The sequence below is a fragment of the Macrobrachium rosenbergii genome, chromosome 13 (assembly GCF_040412425.1).
Source record: "Macrobrachium rosenbergii isolate ZJJX-2024 chromosome 13, ASM4041242v1, whole genome shotgun sequence".
NCBI lineage: Eukaryota > Metazoa > Arthropoda > Malacostraca > Decapoda > Palaemonidae > Macrobrachium > Macrobrachium rosenbergii.
The window spans coordinates 54,485,078-54,504,325 of record NC_089753.1 but is presented as its reverse complement, the minus strand read 5'-3'; the positions used below and the strand labels follow the sequence as shown (position 1 = coordinate 54,504,325).

The following is a 19,248-nucleotide window of genomic DNA, read 5'->3' as shown; positions in this document are numbered from 1 at the left end:
AGGAATATATTATAAATTATTCTATGAATCTTATATTTTATCGTATAAATGATTAAATTTAAATTTAAGGAATTTTAAAATATTAAAAAGTGAAAATTTGTCATTTTCTGACAGCATATCTTTAAAGGAATATCTTCTAAATAAAATGTCTCTTTGGATTCTATATTTTGGACATACCTTTAAAATATGCTTTACTGTTATTTGTATATTACATATTTTGCACATAGGGATAGGGGCATGGGGGTTACTCGTCAGGTAACCATGTGTCAGTTTAGTGTGACCAATTCTTAGCCAGTGTCAACATTACTGAAAACCTCATGGCAATTCTGATAGGATGATGGCCACGGGTCTACAGTTTCTTTTATTTCTCTTAATTTATTGTTAAGATTGCTTTCCCTCCAGTTATTTTGCCATTTCTTCATAAGTAGGATAATACCTATATAAGCATTTTTAGTTTGTTTTGTGTTTGAACTATCAAAATAGGCAGTTCTAAGAGTTTTCAAAAAGGTTCTAAGTATTCGCTGGTTTTAGCTATTCGGGTGTGTGTGTGTGGTACGCATCCCCCCGAATACAGGGGATTTACTTTATACACAATATGATGAAATTATGCTTTTGAACAAAATTTTAATGAGTGCATGATACATGAGCATAAGCAAATTATGGGTCTTTTGTACACTGTATACAGGCAGTCCCCAGTTATCAGCGGCCTCAGTTATCGGTGACCTGGTTTTACGGCGCCGATATGTGCTGATCTTTGGTTATCAGCGCCAATCCCCACCTACCAGCGGCGCCAGTCCCCACTTATCGGTGCCAATAAGCACTGTGATCGGCTATTTTCAGTTATCGTCTCTGCCTGTATTTTATTTTTGAGTTTCACAAGATGTTTTCATTGGAAATAAACTGAGCTTGTGTATTTACAGAGCAAGCTTCAGTTCTGAAATCCAAAAAAAATCCAAAAACTGAAATGTGTGGTGCCACCTTCAATGCCGGTTAAGAACTAATGGCGGCTTATTAAAAAAATGCCGGTCAAGAACTAATGGAGGCTGATTCAAAAACGTCCCAGATCATGGGCGTTCCTAGATCATGGATTGCTGGATTTAATAGGTCGGACTGCTTCCATCTTTTCTTGATCAAGCCAAAAATATTTTTGTGAATTAACAGAAAGCTACATTTTATGAACTTAAACCCCCATTATGTGTCGTCAGTCAGATGTATAGTGCATAATTTGTGTCGTCAGTCAGATGTATAGTGCATACTTTTAAACTTAAAAATTGATCAATTATGAACCTAGATAAAACTACTGTACATAATGCTTTATAAGGTGAAGTCCAACTGATCTCATTTTCAACACTATAATCTACGTATGTATTAAATGGTACTGTGAGAGAGCACAGTAGTTGTATGAAATTTCCCTAGTGATCCAAGAAAGTATAATTTATCTAAAGCTATACTTGTTTCTAAGATCAGGAATAGGATTTCAAAGCTTGTTACAATGTCTCACCAACGATGGTGATTTGTGTGTTCTTTATGTTGATCCTAAATTACTCTATTAAATCTGGATGTTCCTGAATTACTCTATTGAATTTGGATGTTGGTTTTGCAGGACAATGCACTGTTTGTTAGTGATTACCATACACATATTTGTTTTTGGCAGATAGGCACAACAATTTTAAGTTCTGTTTGTTAGTGATTACCATACACATATTTGTTTTTGGCAGATAGGCACAACAATTTTAAGTTCTATATCTCCACAAAACATCAGATGATGTCAATGCTTTTACATTTTTTCTTTAGAGTTATTGTTTTAATCTCAGTGTATAACAGCTTGGATTTTTATCACCAATCAAGTAGTGTATATATCTTCCTTTATGCACTGAACAAAGTTTTCTGAGTTAATGTATATACAGTATATTTCTGTGTATAAGACAACCTTTAAAGCCTAAAATTCACCCCTAAAAATTGGGGGTCATCTTATACTACCATTCTAAAAATCAAACCTTGAATTCTAAGTGATGTTTATTGGTAGGCTAGCCTCGGCGTGATAACTACCAACATACTGTACATGAAAAGATTCACATTATGTAATAAACTGATAATAAAGGTAATAAAATCATTTTTATCTTATATATTATTGGCACATCTTCATAATAAATAGCCTACTTGAGAAATAATTTCATATCAATGAAATCAACTTTTACCTATGCAAGGCCAGCTGACAAAACGTAGCCTAAATATCGAGTTATTGTTGCGCTCACAGCAACTTTTATCTTTCGGTAACGTAGTGTAATTATGGAAGTAACAACATTTAGAACAACATAACATTAATTTTTCATTAAAAATTACGGCTGTTTGTAAATGTTTAGAACAATTCAGTCATACAAACGATAATTATGTACGATAATGATCATACTTTATCATGTTGTTAGGGGTTGCTTATGTTCGGCGATGAAACGTAAACAAAACAAGGTTTCCCTTCTAGGCGACGTGTATAGGAAAAAACATGATATAGAATAGACTTTATTTCATTTACCGTATATACTCGTTAACAAGCGATCTCGTGCATTGTGCAACCCCCATATTTTCACCCATAAAAAATTATTTTATCATGTATCTTGTGCATCATGCTAGTTCCATTTTTGAGAGACCAGATTACTATGGACTAACCTCTTTTACTCCATCTCTTTATCCAATGTTCGAGTTAAATAAGTTAAAAAAGTAAAAGCGAATGATAAAGGTATTGTTAGTTACGTTCTACTCGTTGAGTAAACAAGTATAGCCATAAACAACCAAGAGAGAAACAACTGTTTTGCTATGAACAACCAAATCGGATAACAACAGCTGTTTTCCTGCATTTCAACCATCGTATGATAGTAAACAATTACTGTAGTTATGTTACAAATGATGTTAAGTAGAATAGAACTGATATATATTTTACATAATACCCTTATTTGCTTTGGAGAAAAGATCGCAAGGAAATATGCTGCTAAATTTAAACTGCAAGTTGTAGCTTCAGCTGAGAAAACAAACAATATTCAAGCGCTAATGACTAGAAAATTATCCTACATCGGCAACATGGATGAAACTCCTAAACTTCGATATGCCATCAAACTCGGCTGTAAATAATATTGGAGATGAAAGCATTTTAATCAAAACTACTGGGCATGAAAGAACACATTTTACTGTTGTTTTTACGTGTATGGCAAATGACATGGAACCGTTCCCCGCTATTAAAATGGAAATTGAATTGATGCCAAAACAAAAATTCCCGGAATGTATTGTTGTCCACGTTCGCAAAAATCTTAACAATGCAAATGGCACATGATCGCTAGTTTGTGTTTTATAATACAATTAGTAATATGCAAATACATACAATATTACTGGATACAGTGAAGTAAAGCATAACTTGTTAAAATATCCAGGGAAAAGATGCATATTCGTTATGTTTGTATTTTATAATACAATACTAATATGTGAATATTAAATACGCTAATTTTATATTTCATGTATGATGTGACCCCCTTAAAATTAGCTTCAAAACTAGGTCTTCAAAAGCTGCATGATACGCGGGTATATATGGTATTTTGAATTTCTAAGGATACAGTAAATAAAATATCATTTGTAATAACATCATCTTTACATAACCAATATTTCATAAGATACCTGTTGTTGCAAAAGCTAGCCTATACACAGATGGTTTTATAACTTAGCAGTGTCTTATACTACAGATATGAGATAAATTCATGAAAAGGTGTCATAATTTTTTACCTTGTCTTATCTAAAGGTCGTCTTACACACGAAAATATACAGTAAATAATCAGTGGGATGCAAGTTCACTACACCAAGTTAGCCTATTGTGCCACGGGTTATCAAGTCCAACAACCTCACCCTACTTACAGCTTTATATAATTTGGAAATGAAGAGTTAGTAAGACTTACTATGTGGTGAGCTCAAATTTTACCACTAGGATGAAAAAATTAAACTGAATATTTTTCTTATATTTATCCTAATATTCTATTTATCAATCACCATCTAAGTTCCTAGAGCATATGGATGGCAAGGACATTACTGTACTTTGCTAATAATTCATCATACAAATGAAACAGTACAGCATTATGCTAAGATCAATTATTACAAAACTCAGAACTTTACAGGTGGCTTAGTGTCAAAATTTAACAAGTAAACTTCTGCGCAATCAAGTTTTCTGTAGTATATCACATAATCAAGGCCACCAAAAATAGATCTATCTTTTGGTGGTCTCGGTATAATGCTGTGTGAGCCGCGGCCTGTGAAGCTTTAACCACAGGCCAGTGGTGGCCTGACCTAATATCATTCCCGGATGCACGATTATGGCTAACTTTAACCTAAATCAAATAAGAACTACTGAGGCTAGAGGGCTGCAATTTGGTATGTTTGATGACTGGAGGGTGGATGATCAACATATGAATTTGCAGTCCTCTAGCCTCAGTAGTTTTTAAGATCTGAGGGTGGACAGAAAAAGTGGTGACAGACAGACAAAGCTGGCACAATAGTTTTCTTTTCAGAAAACTAATAACCAAAATTATTCCAAACTCAAAATAAAACCTGAAATTTTAAAATACATCAACTTTAGCTAAACTGAGGGAAACTTACCAATTTTATAGGCATTTTTATTATGTTATTTCAAGAGTAGACATCACCCAGTCTTTGGGCATACACCTGACCAATGTCATCTTGAAACACAAAGACTTAATGAGTTTTAAGCAATATTCCTTATAACAGTAAGTAATGAAATGGTTAACATAACAAAAATCCCAATACAGTACAACTCTATACGTACCTGGTGTTGTGGAGTACGACTGACAAAAAGAATAATGCCCCCTCGAAAGGCAATATGAGCTGTGAAGTTTAGAGCCTGACGAAGATATTCAGCTGTTTGGTCTAAATCAATGATTAGATGGCCTAGGCGTGATCCAAATAAAAATGGAGTCATGTTGACATGCATAGAGCCTTCCTTATGGCCCAAATGAACACGAGCCTTGAACAAATCTTCTACAGTAAAGAGTTCAGCAACTTTGAAAAAATCTGGGTGTTTCAAAACTTCTTTCAACTGTTTTTCATGTGAAGTTAAATCTGCAGAGTAGACAAGAAATTACCACTTTATAACAGCCACAGACTTTTAAAACAAAAAACCAATTTCTATACTTATTACATTATTTGAGCTGGTTCTCACCATACACCATCATGACAAAAGATATATGCTGAATTTATAAAACATACAACCAACCATACACTATTACAATCACATCACATAAAAACAAGTAAAATTCTGCATCTATGCGAACATTACTAATTTAAAAATAACACGAGCAAGAAAAAATAATTTCATTATCTTTCTGATTTTTAAAATGCTTGTCTAGGGAACACCAAAGGAATACAAATGTTATATATACTTCCAAATTCAACCAAAATCATAACACTTATAAAGCCTATTATTGTTTAAAAAATAAAATCTAAATGAACCTAGTTCTTCAAAACAGTAAGGAGCCAATATTTCTACATGACATACCAAAGCCTTTTATATATGAGTATCCCTTACTCACTGACTGTCACATAAGACTATTCCTTCAGCTGCAAGGACTGAGGTTGTTTTAAGCTTATTTGTTCCTAGGGAAATACAAACCAACTCCTTCTATATAACAGACTTACTCCTTAAGAGGAAGGAGGTCCCCACAACTGACTGGAGTTGAGAACCACCACAGAACTTCCATGCCCTTGGTTGCCTTGCAAGCAGGGAATGGCAAGACTCCTGTAACCTCCTACCGGTCTGGAGAGATGGTTGGCCACACCACTAGGGCCCTGGGCTCATGGAACCCCAAAAAAGAAGGATTACTCACATAAGGAAAAAATTTGGGAAATCAAGAGATCTTCCATAAGAGACTTCTTGTCAGTAGGGAGTTCAGTTCTGGTTATTACCCAGTACTTGGTTCAGGACATTACAGGAGACAGGTTGCAGGGATGCTTCCCTAGTTCTTCAAAACAGCAAAGAGCCAATATTTCTATATGACAAACCAAAGCCTTTTATATACTCGTATGAGTATATCTCTCACTCACTGACTGTCACATAGACTATTCTTTCAGCTGCAAGGACTGGGGTTGTTTTAAGCTTATTTGTTCCTAGGGAAATACAAACCAACACCTTTTATATAACAGACTTACTCCTTAAGAGGAAGGAGGTCCCCACAACTGACTGACTGGAGTTGCGAACCACCACAGAACTTCCATGCCCTTGGTTGCCTTGCAAGCAGGGAATGGCAAGACTTCTGTAACCTCCTACCGGTTTGGAGAGATGGTTGGCCACACCACTAGGGCCCTGGGCTCAAGTAACCCCAAAAAGAAGGATTACTCACATAAGGAAAAAATTTGGGAAATCAAGAGATCTTCCATAAGAGACTTCTTGTCGGTAGGGAGTTCAGTTCTGGTTATTAACCAGTAACTGGTTCAAGACATTACAGGAGACAAGCTGCAGGGATGATTCCCTATGCCAGATAGAGAAAGGATACCCAAAGTGTAACGTGTACAACTCCAGCACATAATTTGGTCTTGATGCTACTCTTCAGAGAATCCAGACATTCCACTTTCACACCTTGCAGCCCTACACCTACATACATTGGATGAGATACTGACCCTCCCCGAATCCAAAGCTCAGGTGACCACACAACTTGTTAGGCAGTTACCACAGACCCCAAAGAATGTGTCTAGGGACTTGTAAAATTTCTTCTAAAAAGTGAGGGAAAGACCCAAGCTCCTGACTTTGTAAGCCCTCACACAGATAGGGAAGCTGACCTCCTGTTCAGAGAAAGTGTGGGCTGTCTGATCACTTCACAAAGCCAAATTGAAAAAAGGAAAGTATTACTAGATATCTTCTTCTTGAACTTACATGTAATAATGAAAGGTCTTCTACACTCTGAACTTCAGGAATGGTTTTTTTTTTTTCAAGTAAAGTGACACCTCATCTTGGAGCATTTCATTAATTAGTAAACTTACCGGAGTCCGATAAAAGCAATAAAAACTTTTTGTGCCTACTGGAGAAATCCGTAAGTGCAATAGGATTATCAGACAGTGGACCAAAGCTTTCCTGTCTGTGCCTGTGAAGGCGAATGATGAAGAAATGTATTCATGCTGACCGAAGCTTTCCTAGCTGTTCCTGAGAGAGTGGATGGTGAACAAACATACTTAAACTCACAACCAATGCCTTCCTTTTCATCCATCACATTGGGGAATATATAAGCTCTCTCTCTCTCTCTCTCTCTCTCTCTCTCTCTCTCTCTCTCTCTCTCTCTCTCTCTCTCTCTCTCTCTCTCTCTCTCTCTCTCTCTCTCTCTCTCATACATTATTTTTTAGTGACAGTGTGTACAGTACTAAACTTAATTAATAAAACAGTGTAGTGTTACATATTTTTCAGTAAATGTGCATGTGTACAGAGTATATGCACCTGTATGCATCATGTTAGGATAAACACATTTACGATGTGTTCTCTCTCTCTCTCTCTCTCTGTGTTTTTTTATAAAGAATCTGGGGTTACTTGGTTACTTAAGTTTAAAAAACAGAATCTGGCATTACTTATGTTTAAAAAACAATGTTGTGTTTTACACTGCATGGGTTTTGTACAAAGTATTTTATATACTAAATGAATTTTGTACAAAGTATTTCGTATATCTTGTAAGCATAAATAATTACAGTTTTGTATGCATATTATTATTATTATTATTATTATTCAGAAAGATGAACCCTGTTCAAATGCAACAAGCCCACAGGGGCCATTGACTTGAAAATCAAGCTTCCCAAGAATATGGTGTTCATTTCAAAGAAGTAACAGAAGGTACTGTAATAAGAAATATAGAAAGAAGAGATCAGTTATTAAAAAAGACAAAGTAAATTAACATATTGACAAATAAATAGATAAAACTGTAAGTACCTGATAAAACGCAAGGAAAATTGCTTTTAAGGTAGTAATGCATTGCATCTTTGCTTGAACTTTAGAGGTTCCAATTGCACAACATCCTCAGGGAGACTGTTCCACAGTCCAATGTTGTGGTGAATAAGGACCTCTGGAACTGAGAAGTTTCACAGTGCGCCACAGGGATCAACTGTGAAAGTGAAAGATCTCTGTTAATATGCAACTTATGAAAAATTTATAAACATGAAATCACCCGTCGAATGCCAAAGTCATAACTGCCAATTTAAGAAACAAACTTAACACCGCAAACAACTCTGTCCAAAAGAGAGAAATCTCTGGCAGAATCAGAGAACAGTAGTCTATTATAGGAAAGATAAATGGTCTACAAGACTTGCACTGATTTTATCACTTCCATGCAGCATTTGCTGACATTAGATTTTTCTCAAAAGTAAGATGCAAGTCAAAAATTACACCAAGTATAGTTAAAGCTTCAGACTCATTCATCAGAGTCCCTTCTGCTTGAAGGGGAGGATGGGGTGGAAAATCAGACAGAGATCTACTAATCAGCAGCGTTTTCGTTTTGCTGAAGTTCAGCCTCATACCCCACCGACTACTCCATTCACTAATCCACTCCATGCCATGATTGGGACTAAGGGCACTTTCATTTTTCATAATTGGAGACTTTACTACACCCAATTGTGTTGCACCATCGACATACTGAACAATCTTGTTTTTCCAGCCAACAACCATATCACTTATATACACTAAAAATAACAGTGGACCAAGAACACAATAGGTCTTGGTTCACTAAAGATCCCACCAACAGCAACTTGCCACTGCCTAACCATAAGGAAATCTTGAAGTACAGTAATCCTAAAACATATCCACCCACTCCGAGATTCTAAATTTTATATATGTGTCTTATAATTTACTAAATCTACACTCAAAACTCTTATCAAGGTTCTGTTGCAAATGGCATTTCAAATCTAAAAGAGCATCGCAGATACCTAACTGCTTCCTATATGCATATTGACTATCAGCTAACAATCCTTTGAATTCCACATATTTTTAGAATCAATTTGTTGAGGTGACACTTTATCACCTAACAATGTGAACCTAGCAAAACAGCATCTCGTCCAGACCTCTACTTACAGTCTCGGAGTCCCCCTCCCCCACCCAACCCATGTACCTGGCAAGCACCATTTCTCCTTCCTCCTCTTATTTTTAACCCACTATACTGTATAAGTATGTGGAATCTAAAGGTTTGTTTTCTGACAGTCAATATGCATATAAGAAGCAGTTAGGTACTTGTGATGCTCTTTTAGACTTGACGTGCCATTTGCAAGGGAACCTTGATAAGGGTTTTGAGTGCAGAGTAACTCAAATAGATTTTACTGCTGCTTTCGATTTAGTAAATCACAAGGCACTTATTTATAAACTTCAGAATCTTGGAGTGGGTGGCTATGTTTTAGGATTACTTCAAGATTTCCTTACAGGTAGGCGGCTGTGGACGGGATCTTCAGTGAACCAAGACCTATTGTGTCTGGAGTTCCACAGGATAGTGTTCTTTGTCCTCTATTAATTTTAGTGTATACAAGTGATATGGTTGTTGGCCTGCAAAACAAGTGTTCAGTAAGCCAATGATGTAACACTTGTGGATAGTGTCAAGTCTCCACTTATGAGAAATGAAGCTGCCCTCACCCCAAATCAGGCCATGGACCAGATCAGTGAATGGTGTGGTCGGTGGGGTATGAGGCTAAACTCCAATAAAACAAAAACACTACTGATTAGCAGATCTCATACAGATCTTCCTCCCCCTCCTCCCCTTCAGGTGGATGGAACTTTGCTGAATGAGTCTGAGACTCTTAACTATCCTAGGTGTAACTTTTGACTCACATCTTACTTCTGAGAAGTATCTAATGAAAGTTTCAGTAAATGCTGCAAGATAATTAGGTGGTGTTTGTAAGACCTCATATGCACATTTATAACCTGCTTTGGGTCATTTGACCTTCCTTTACTAGAATACTGTTCTCTGGTGTGGATGTCTGCTTCTGCCAGAGATTGTTTGAGATAGAGTGGTTCGTGGCAATACGTTTCTGTTTCTTAAAAGCAGCAGTCCTGGGTTGGACCATTGACGGGTGGTCTCTGTTTGTCACTTTTTCATAAGTTGTATTTTAATAGAGATCTTTCATATTCACAACTGGTCCCCGATCCCTTTACCTGCCGAGAGCAACCAGATTCGCTGAACAGCAGCACCAATATGCAGTAAATGTGCCTCACTGTCAAACTTCTCAGTTCCAGAGGTCCTTTATTCCTCACACTGTTGACCATGGAACAGTCTCCCAGAGGATGTCGAGCAATCAGAACATGGAACAGTCTCCCAGAGTTCAAGTCAGAACTTCAAAGTTCATGCAACATGCATTACTACCCTAATACTATTCTCCTTGCATTTTAATATAATGTTATCTATTTATTAATTTATAATTTTCTTGTTTTTTTTTGGTAAGTGAGATTTCTTTCTATGCTTCCCTTGACTCTACCTCCTCTTACTTCATCCTGATGAACACCATATTCTTTTCCAGGGAGCTTGAATTCCAAGTCACTGGCCGCTGGGGGCTTGTTCCACATGGATAGGTTTATCATCTGAATAATAATAAAAGGATTTTGACAAAGGAAAAATCTATTTCTGGGGAGGGGCCCGTGTCACCCAGTGAAAAAGTCCATTCAGCACTTATTTCTAGGTAATTCCGTTGCTAGATACCAGAGAAAAGCTAAATGTAAAGCTGGGGTTACTACCCCAGAGCGAGCTCAAGAAATGGAGTCGTGTATGGTAAAGGGTGAGATTGTCACAATCACGGGACCCTGCCCTATAAAGATTCCCAATGTCAAAAGTCCCAACGAGAGAGTGCCGATACAAGCCCATGCACTACTCATGGACTGTACACAAGGCAACACTAGCCGCATTCCATGTTAGCACCCACCCCACTAGAATGATGTTTACCATGGGAGGGAGAGAATGAAAAACAGGGGTGGGTCACCGGGTGACACGGGCCCCTCCCAGAAATAGATTTTTCCTTTGTCAAAATCCTTTTTCTGGATCGGGTCCCATGTCACCCGGTGAAATAATAACAGAGAAATAAATATCATTCTTATGCTATTAAAGACTTAAAATAGAGGCACGTTGAAAAACTAGAGGAATTTCCACCTTTAAGAAAAGATTTTAAAATAGAGACGTTGAAAACTAGGTCCACCCTGAACATTTGGTAAGGTCCTCCGAAATTCATGTAATGAAAATAATAATGTAAGTGGTCACTGCTCTAAGATCATGAGCTTGAATTGAACCTGAATAGGCTTGTATTAAGAAAATACTTGCTGCCTAATAGCAGACACAATGACAGTGCCCCCCCCTTTTTAAAAAGAGAGGACCTGACAAAATTGTGAGGTCCTGTCTAAAAAAGCCTGTAAGGAGAAAACTGGGCACAGAAACAGACCTTGTAAAAGGGGAGTACTTTCCAAGGTGACCACCAAAAATGAGGACCTTCAACTGTAGATAGAAAGTTAGGGTGAGGAATTCACAACACTACCCTGATGAGGGGAAACCAAAATGATTGGTTCCAAACTAGACAGGGCAGACAGTACAGGAAAACTAACACTAGAAGCTAAGCTGATTAAAAATTTTGGGTCTTCCCCAACAAGGAAAGGTAAGAACAAGATGATTGTTGGTTACCGAAGCTAACTCCGATACATTACTCAAAGACCAGGAAACCAAATGTGGACGGAGTACTGGTCTCAGACGAACACAGACCTTAGGGATGAAAGTTAAGGGCCTGTGAGTCTGGTTCCAACAAAACACTTTCTCTCGGGCCCAATGCGGCTGCATCATTACTGTAGCTTCAAAAACTATGTGAAGAGTGCTAGTTACTTAACTGCAGAACCATACTGCAGTAGAGTAGAATCCTTTGTCTGATTTTAGGAAAACAGTAATAACAGGACCAATATCAGTTTCCTCCTAAACTGTAAGATTTCACAAAAACCACAAAGCCAGGGCATCAGAACTTTGAGGGGCTGACGCAGGCTGAGTTTATACCAGACGGCACGACAGCTTGATAGTTTGTGGCTGAATTGGAAGGACTTAAAACAACAGCAAACAGACCTACTTCCAGGTCCAGGAAAAGGTCACAAGACTACCTGAATGACGCTCCGGTCCGGAAGGACTATTCCGACACCAGGGGAGGCCCTGGATAGGGAAAAAGTAGTGACCTTTTGGACCCCTACGAGAAGGGTGGCAGACAGAGGCACTTGTGTCTGTTGGTTATGGAGAAGAATGAACCATAACCTGAATGATTCAACTCGAGTTCAAAACCACTTGTTTACGCAGCGCACTATTGCTGTTTTGTTCAGAACCAGCCTAAAATGAAACCTCTTGGGAGGAAGAAGTTTCCCAAGGACAGGAAGACTGCCACAGCCCTCCAAAGCGTTGATATGGAACTGCCGAACGTGACCGACTAAGTTCCATGTACTTCATGGGGCCAAAAATATCCACCCCACCCGCCAGAGAGGTGACGGTGTGGAATACTGAGGCCGGAGGGGAAAGCTGAAGAGGAACTGACTTCGATAAGCACTTGACAGTTGTGCAAGGCCGGAGGCCACTATTCAAATAGGAGGAATCAGGAGACACGTCCCTGACTCCACCATACCCGTTTATAAACTCCAGCTTTGACTTCAGAAGGAGAACCGTCACTGAAGCAAACTGGAGAAAACCCAAGACCTTTTCTTGGGCACGGGAGAGGTATGCTTGTGTTGATGAAATGATAAGTTGCCCTTGCTATCTCTTTCCACTTCCACTGGATTCACAACCACTGAAGGCTACCCTCCGAATCAGGTGGGATTCCTTCCTGTGTTACTTAGAAGCCCAGAGACTCTAGAAACCGATTATAATGACCGGCACCCTCAGGCAATTCCCGACGCTGGGTGCCCAAATGAGCCAGGCAACTAGATATGCAGCTAGCATAACCTTCTAATACCGGAGCTGTTGAACTACGGTATTGTTCAAACTGGCAAAGACTCTGGGGCTGCATTGAGGAGGGCATGAACCTGAAGGGGTACGCCTGCTCCCGAGTCTGAATCCCAAGAAGGATAGAACCTTTCTGCAACCAAGATGTGAAGGAAGCGTCGGAAAGGTCTATAGAGGTGGTTACGGCTCCACGGTGCAGTAGGATCCGAACCCACAAGACTGTAAGCAACCGAGACTTGCCGCATTGAATGAGGAAATAAACGGGACACGCCTGGAAAAATTTTCCAGTGGAAGGGAACTTCCTTGGCAGACTGAAAAAGCCTGACAGGCCATTCAATGCCAAAGACCTCCCAGAACCCTGGCCGGAACTGATTGAACCTGATTGGGGAGGGGGGACAAACAGTCCAGCTCCACCCCAGGCCTTGATAACTATACTCTGGGCCCAGGGACTGAAGTTCCAGTGGCCCCGAAAATGGTACAGCCTCCCACCCATATGAGAAATACTACTGGGAGGAGGCTTGATTGCCTCCCCTGAGCCTTTGCCTTCCCAATTTCTCGGAGAGGAGCAGGATGCTCCCCTGCTCTATGATAACCCCGAGGGTCAGAGCCTCTGGCAGAATGTCTAGTGAAAATTCTTTCCTTGGGTTTTCGTATGAAGCAAAGAAAACCCCAGCGGCGGCATATGGGGGGAGGCAGAGACACACGGGGAGTTACAAGGGGCTGATGTGTTGGCTGAACCAGCACACATCGAGGTGGAGGCTGGGAGTGAGAGGCTGACGGCTGTCCAGGGGCAGAGACCTGAAGAGCCTGCACCACTGCCTGAGCAGGGGGCTCTTGAACTACATGAACTTCTTGCCGGACTTGGGATAGGGCCCGGCAAGATCAGATTGTTTCCGCTCAGTAGGGTAGACACCCATGAGAACGGAGGCTCTGATTAACATTAGTAGCCCCAGACGGGCCGATTAATTCTCCAGGTAAATGTAACGCCCACCTGGGAAAAGATTAATTCTCCAGGTGAAACTGTTCAAAAGATTTTTCAGCTCATTCGGACTGATGAAATAAAGCATGGACCTGAACCTGACAAGAGGCAAGCCTGGACCCGAAACAACGAACCCTTTATACCACAGCTTCCGAAAAAGTCAAAGAATTCCAGACTGGCAAGCCTGAAGCTTGTCGGAATTTTGCTTCTATATTAGCTTAGGAGCTGTACGCTGAATAAATTAGAAAATAGTCCATGGTTAGAAGATTCACTGTGAATGTATCTGTGATATCTGTCTCCCGGAAATGCCTCAGCGTTTATTTTCAAAACAAGCCTGTTGATAAGAGGGCTACATTCGAGCACAAGGGGTAGGAAACAGGGCTCTCAAAGAGAGCACGGTAAGACCCACAGCTGGCGTGAACTTGGAATTCTCCGCCTGCCACTCCGTTAGAGTTCTCAGGAGACGATGTGTCCAGCCCCTAAACTTTTAAGATGAGGGCTCACTTATGGATCCTGCCAGACAGATGCCATGCTCAGTTCTGACAGTCTGGTAAAACCCGGATAAGAGGGATACCAGACCGGAAGGGAAGAAATGCCCTTCCACCAACCTCCGTGTGCCCACACCCCGATAGGAAATTCTTTTCGGAGGGTGCCTTCATGCTGGGAAGCATAAAGGGTTAAGGCACCAAGATTCCCCAGACTGGAGGGGAAAAGAGGTGGAGGTGTCCGAACGATAGAATTCCCAAAATTTCAACGGAGCAGGATTTAACAGGTGATCCATTGACAATGAGTCTTGAGATTAATCTCTTTGGGATTTAAGCTCCTGGGAAAGGGAAGGCATGGACCATGAGGTAGATAGATAGTTTGATAGGTTGACAATGACCCTCAAAATCGAGCTCCTTATAAGGAGACCCGTAAAAAGAGTTTTCAACAAAGGAAGGAGGGGGTAACCGCCTTGCTTTGCTTGGGCCGTGTCCCTTTCCAGAAGACGAGGCCAAACTTTAACTTGTAGATGGCACCGATTAGAGATCCGAGACGCCCTGAGGGGGCCCTGAGCACTTCTTGGTTTTTTGAAAAAATTTTCTTACGTCTTTTTTTTTTTTTTGTGACTGATTTCACCTTAGGGACGGTAGACCAGGAACCGTCGAAAAGGGATGAGAAGCTAACGAATCCTAAAGGAAAAGTTTGCCTCACCTAATTCCCAATATTTATAATGAAAAGGTTTGCCTCAATTATTCCCGCACCTACTTATCGCTCCCAAAATGACGATGTTCACAGGTTCGAGAACGAGACAGAAGGCCAACGTCTTCAGAAAACTCTCCGTAAACAATTAACTTGATTTTAAGAGTTACCTCAGACTTGGGGCCGCCTCCAGGAGGGGGAAAATTAGGACCCCAGACACCGGAGGAACAACTATCAATAAGTTATATAAGACGGAGTTTGGCAAAGGAAAAACCGATAGGTGTGACATAGAAACCTACCAATTTACTCTCCAGAATCTCGCCGAAAACGGAGTTTCCGTGGAGGAAATCCCCGATAGGCGTCATATGAAACCTTGACGATTTCACCTTAGGGATCTAGACCGGGAGAGCCCAAACACCGATGAGGATCAACTATTAATAAGGAAAAAGCAAAGAAGGAAGAGAGAACCGATAGGTTTATATGAAACCTACCGAAAAATTTGTCTCAGAATCCCGCCCTACTTAGAGGGACGAGTTTGGGGAGAAAATCGAGACTGAAGGCCGCAACGTATTTAGTAAACCCTCCGATTCAGCTAATTTATTTTAAGAGACCCCAAACACTTGGACCCCTAGTAATAAGCCATCTTCAGAGGCGGAGCTTGATCGGAGGTAAAACCGACAGGTGTATATGAAACCTACGGATTCATCAGGTAGCCTGCTCGAGAGAGCATAGCGACACAACGCAACCTGCCGGGTGCCAAACGACTAATAATAAGCCATATGAGGCGGCGTTTGGCGGAGATAACACCGACCGGTGTAAATAAAACCTACGGATTCATCAAGTAGCCTGCTCGGAGAGAGCATAGCGTAACAACCTTCCGAGCAAGAATAAGTCACATGAGGCGGAGTTTGGCGGAGACGAAAACCGACAGGTGTATATAAAACCTACGGGTTCATCAAGAAGTCTGCTCGGGAGAGCATAGCGCATACTTCACAACCTTCCGTGCCAAACTATAAATTCCAAAACAGACTGCGCACCGAATGGGAACTATAGACTCCGTGACCGCTGGTTTGTTGCAGGATAGCGGAGCATTCCTGCACTTGACAAAACCAGCTGAAAACGTATGAGAAAAGGGGGCATGCTGGAACGGATGCCGGAGCAGAGTACCGTAGCAGCGACTTAGCCTAGTCAGACCAGGAAAACCCCGGAGAAAACCGGAGAGAAAACCGGGCTAACAGGACAAAACTCATAGACATAAAAACAGAGTCAACGGAACATTCGGAGCGATCATGTTTGAACAATATGTGACGGATACAAACAAATGGGAAGGTTATGAACTGTTATGAACTGTTCGGAAGTGGAGAGGAAACTCAGAGCCAAGAGAGAAAATATCCTGAGGAGGATATCCTGAACGAAGGATAGCGGTGGGGGAATAAACACCGACCGCTAAACACTAAAACCGCCGGAGCAGTAAGCAAGGAGAGCGCCCAACAAGATAATGAAACACCGAACAGGTAGTAGCAAAATGGAGGGGGAATGCCGAAAGTAAATAAAACAGAAGACAGTTAGGTGGAAAACGCTAACTGGCCTCGTATGAGATCCCAACAGTGAGGTGCGAACATGTAGGAAGCACCACGAAGGGAAAACAGTCGACGTAAAAGGAAGGGGGGGAAGGATAGGCCAGGAGGTTGGTAACCCAAAGTAGCGACCAGGGGTGGGACAGCACTCCCGGGCGCCCAGAGATCCTCATAGATCCCCTCGCTATGTGAGCTGTGTTGCACGACAAGAGCGAGAGAAAAAAGGGAGAGGAAGGGCAAAAACCTCTACGGCCAGGAGAGCAAAGAAAGGTAAAAGGAGTGTGAACAGGAGTGGGGAGAGCACTCCTGGTCACCTCCAGGTCCAGGTGGAGTGCCAACCGATCAGACACACACCGAGGACAAACCAATCAATGCAGAGGGAGGGGATGTAGGCTACAGCACAAAATAAGGATAAATTGCTCTCAAGCCTTGGAAAGTTAACAAACCTTGAAAACAAACCAAGGGGAGAGAGAGCAAAGGATAAAAGGGGAGAGAAGGGGACTCTCGAAACCACAAAATAATATATATAATAGTCGGTAAAAGAAGTGTGAACAGGAGTGGGGAGAGCACTCCCGGTCACCATTGGTAAACCCAAAGAAGGATTGAACTAGGATAGGCTACGCAGGTAAACCCTCGCTATTCCAGCTTAACCTATTAGGAACATTAGCCTAAGTGAAAAGCCAAACAGGAGAGAGGGTGGACGTAGGCAATATATCCAAGCCAAAACCAAACAAAGGGAAGCACCAGACATAAAACACATATGTACAGAACGAGATCACAGACATGAAACTCATACGTACAGATCGAGATCGCCCCTCCCTTAACGATTTTTCCCCGAAGGGAAAAAGTGCTATAGCCAACCCCTAGGCTAACCTAACTGAGGCGATGCAAAGGAAGGAAGCCTAGGAGAGGGATAAAGACTAACTAATAATGTATAATAAAACAAAAATTTTCTATAAGGTACATGTAGGAGGATAGGCAGGCCCAACACGACATGAACGTGAAGGGAAAAGGCCGACCTCCAGTTAAATGAAAGTACCCAAAATAATCAACAAAATTCAAAAGCATCCGAGCACAAGGTCAAAACTTAAATGTAATCTTAAATGAAAAAAATCATGTTCCCATAAGCTTAGAGAAGTGAGAGTCTAAAATAAGGCAAAATAAAGCCAAAATAATAAGCGAATAGGCCCGAGGGGGAACCACGTAGCCTAAACAGCAAGACAGCACTTGACCAGCAAGGGAACACAAAATTCACAAAAAACAAAATTATAAAAACAAAGTAAAACCAAAGTTAAAAAAATTGCAAAAACAAAAAAAAAATGAGGCCATGATAACAGTACTAATGAAAATAAGATTCCTAAGAGCTAAGAGAAGTGAGGACAAATTAAGGCATAATAAAGCCATGACAAAAACATCACTCTCGTAATAATGGGCCATGATAAAAGCGAATGGGGAAGCTCGTAGCCTAAACGCTAAACACACTTCTCGTAGTAAATGGGCACAGAACAAACATAAAATTAATCAAACCCACTAAAGTTAGGAATCATTAATTGGGAAAATATCCCAAACAAAAAAAATTACAAATAAATTACACAAAACAAACATGCCGACCCAAGACCAAGAGAGGTCAAGAGACGCCGTGAGAGGAGATCGAGACGGGCGTTATAAATCCCTTTAATTATTAAACTAAAGGAAAATAAGGAGCCTCAATCGCCTAAAAACAACAAAACACTGGTACTCAAGATTTTGAAGAAGAACCTTGTGAGGATGCCATAAAAATGCCAAAATAGAGCACAAAATAAGGATCACACAAAAATTACGTGTGAACGAAATCGCGTGCTAAAATGGAATGCGGCTAGTATTGCCTTGTGTACAGTCCGCGAGTAGTGCATGGGCTTGTATCGGCACCTCTCTCGTTGGGACTTTTGACATTGGGAATCTTTATAGGGCAGGGTCCCGTGATTGTGACAATCTCACCCTTTACCATACACGACTCCATTTCTTGGAGCTCGCTCTGGGGGTAGTAACCCCAGCTTTACATTTAGCTTTTCTCTGGTATCTAGCAACGGAATTACCTAGAAATAAGTGCTGAATGGACTTTTTCACCGGGTGACACGGGACCCCGATCCAGAAATACTTGGAATTATCAAAATCTAGTTACTGACAGTTTTAGGCTGTCTGATGTCTAAATAAACATCCTAAACTGTTATTGCTCAAAAAACATTTTTAGATGGGTTTAGAGACAATTTTGTTCATCACTTTGATTGCCCATGAGCAACAAATTATTGCAAAATCTGTGTTTAATCTTCTAATCCTGTTTAGTTGGGAATAAGTTGTATACTTTAGTTACTAAAATATCACTATTATCTTTGATGGAAACATTGCTCTTGAAAAATGTAAAATCAGAGTAGGTAATCTTAAAAAAATTTTTCTGCACTCATAACTACCACATTGGTACCATGCCAACTAATTTACATATGTATTTCTTTACTTATTTTTACAGTAAAATAACCAAGATATGCAATAAACATGGCAAGCTTCCTCATTAACATGTGTTCTC

The 19,248-nt window shown here is 40.4% G+C and overlaps 1 protein-coding gene across 1 annotated transcript in view; it reads right to left on the bottom strand.

Annotated features, from left to right (window-relative positions):
- mRpS2 (mitochondrial ribosomal protein S2) overlaps positions 1 to 19,248 on the bottom strand; it is a 63,724-nt gene that overhangs the window by 17,954 nt on the left and 26,522 nt on the right. The window contains exon 2 of the mRNA XM_067115536.1: positions 4,817 to 5,109. Coding sequence (XP_066971637.1) covers positions 4,817 to 5,109 — 293 coding nt within the window. The remainder of the gene's footprint in view (positions 1 to 4,816; positions 5,110 to 19,248) is intronic.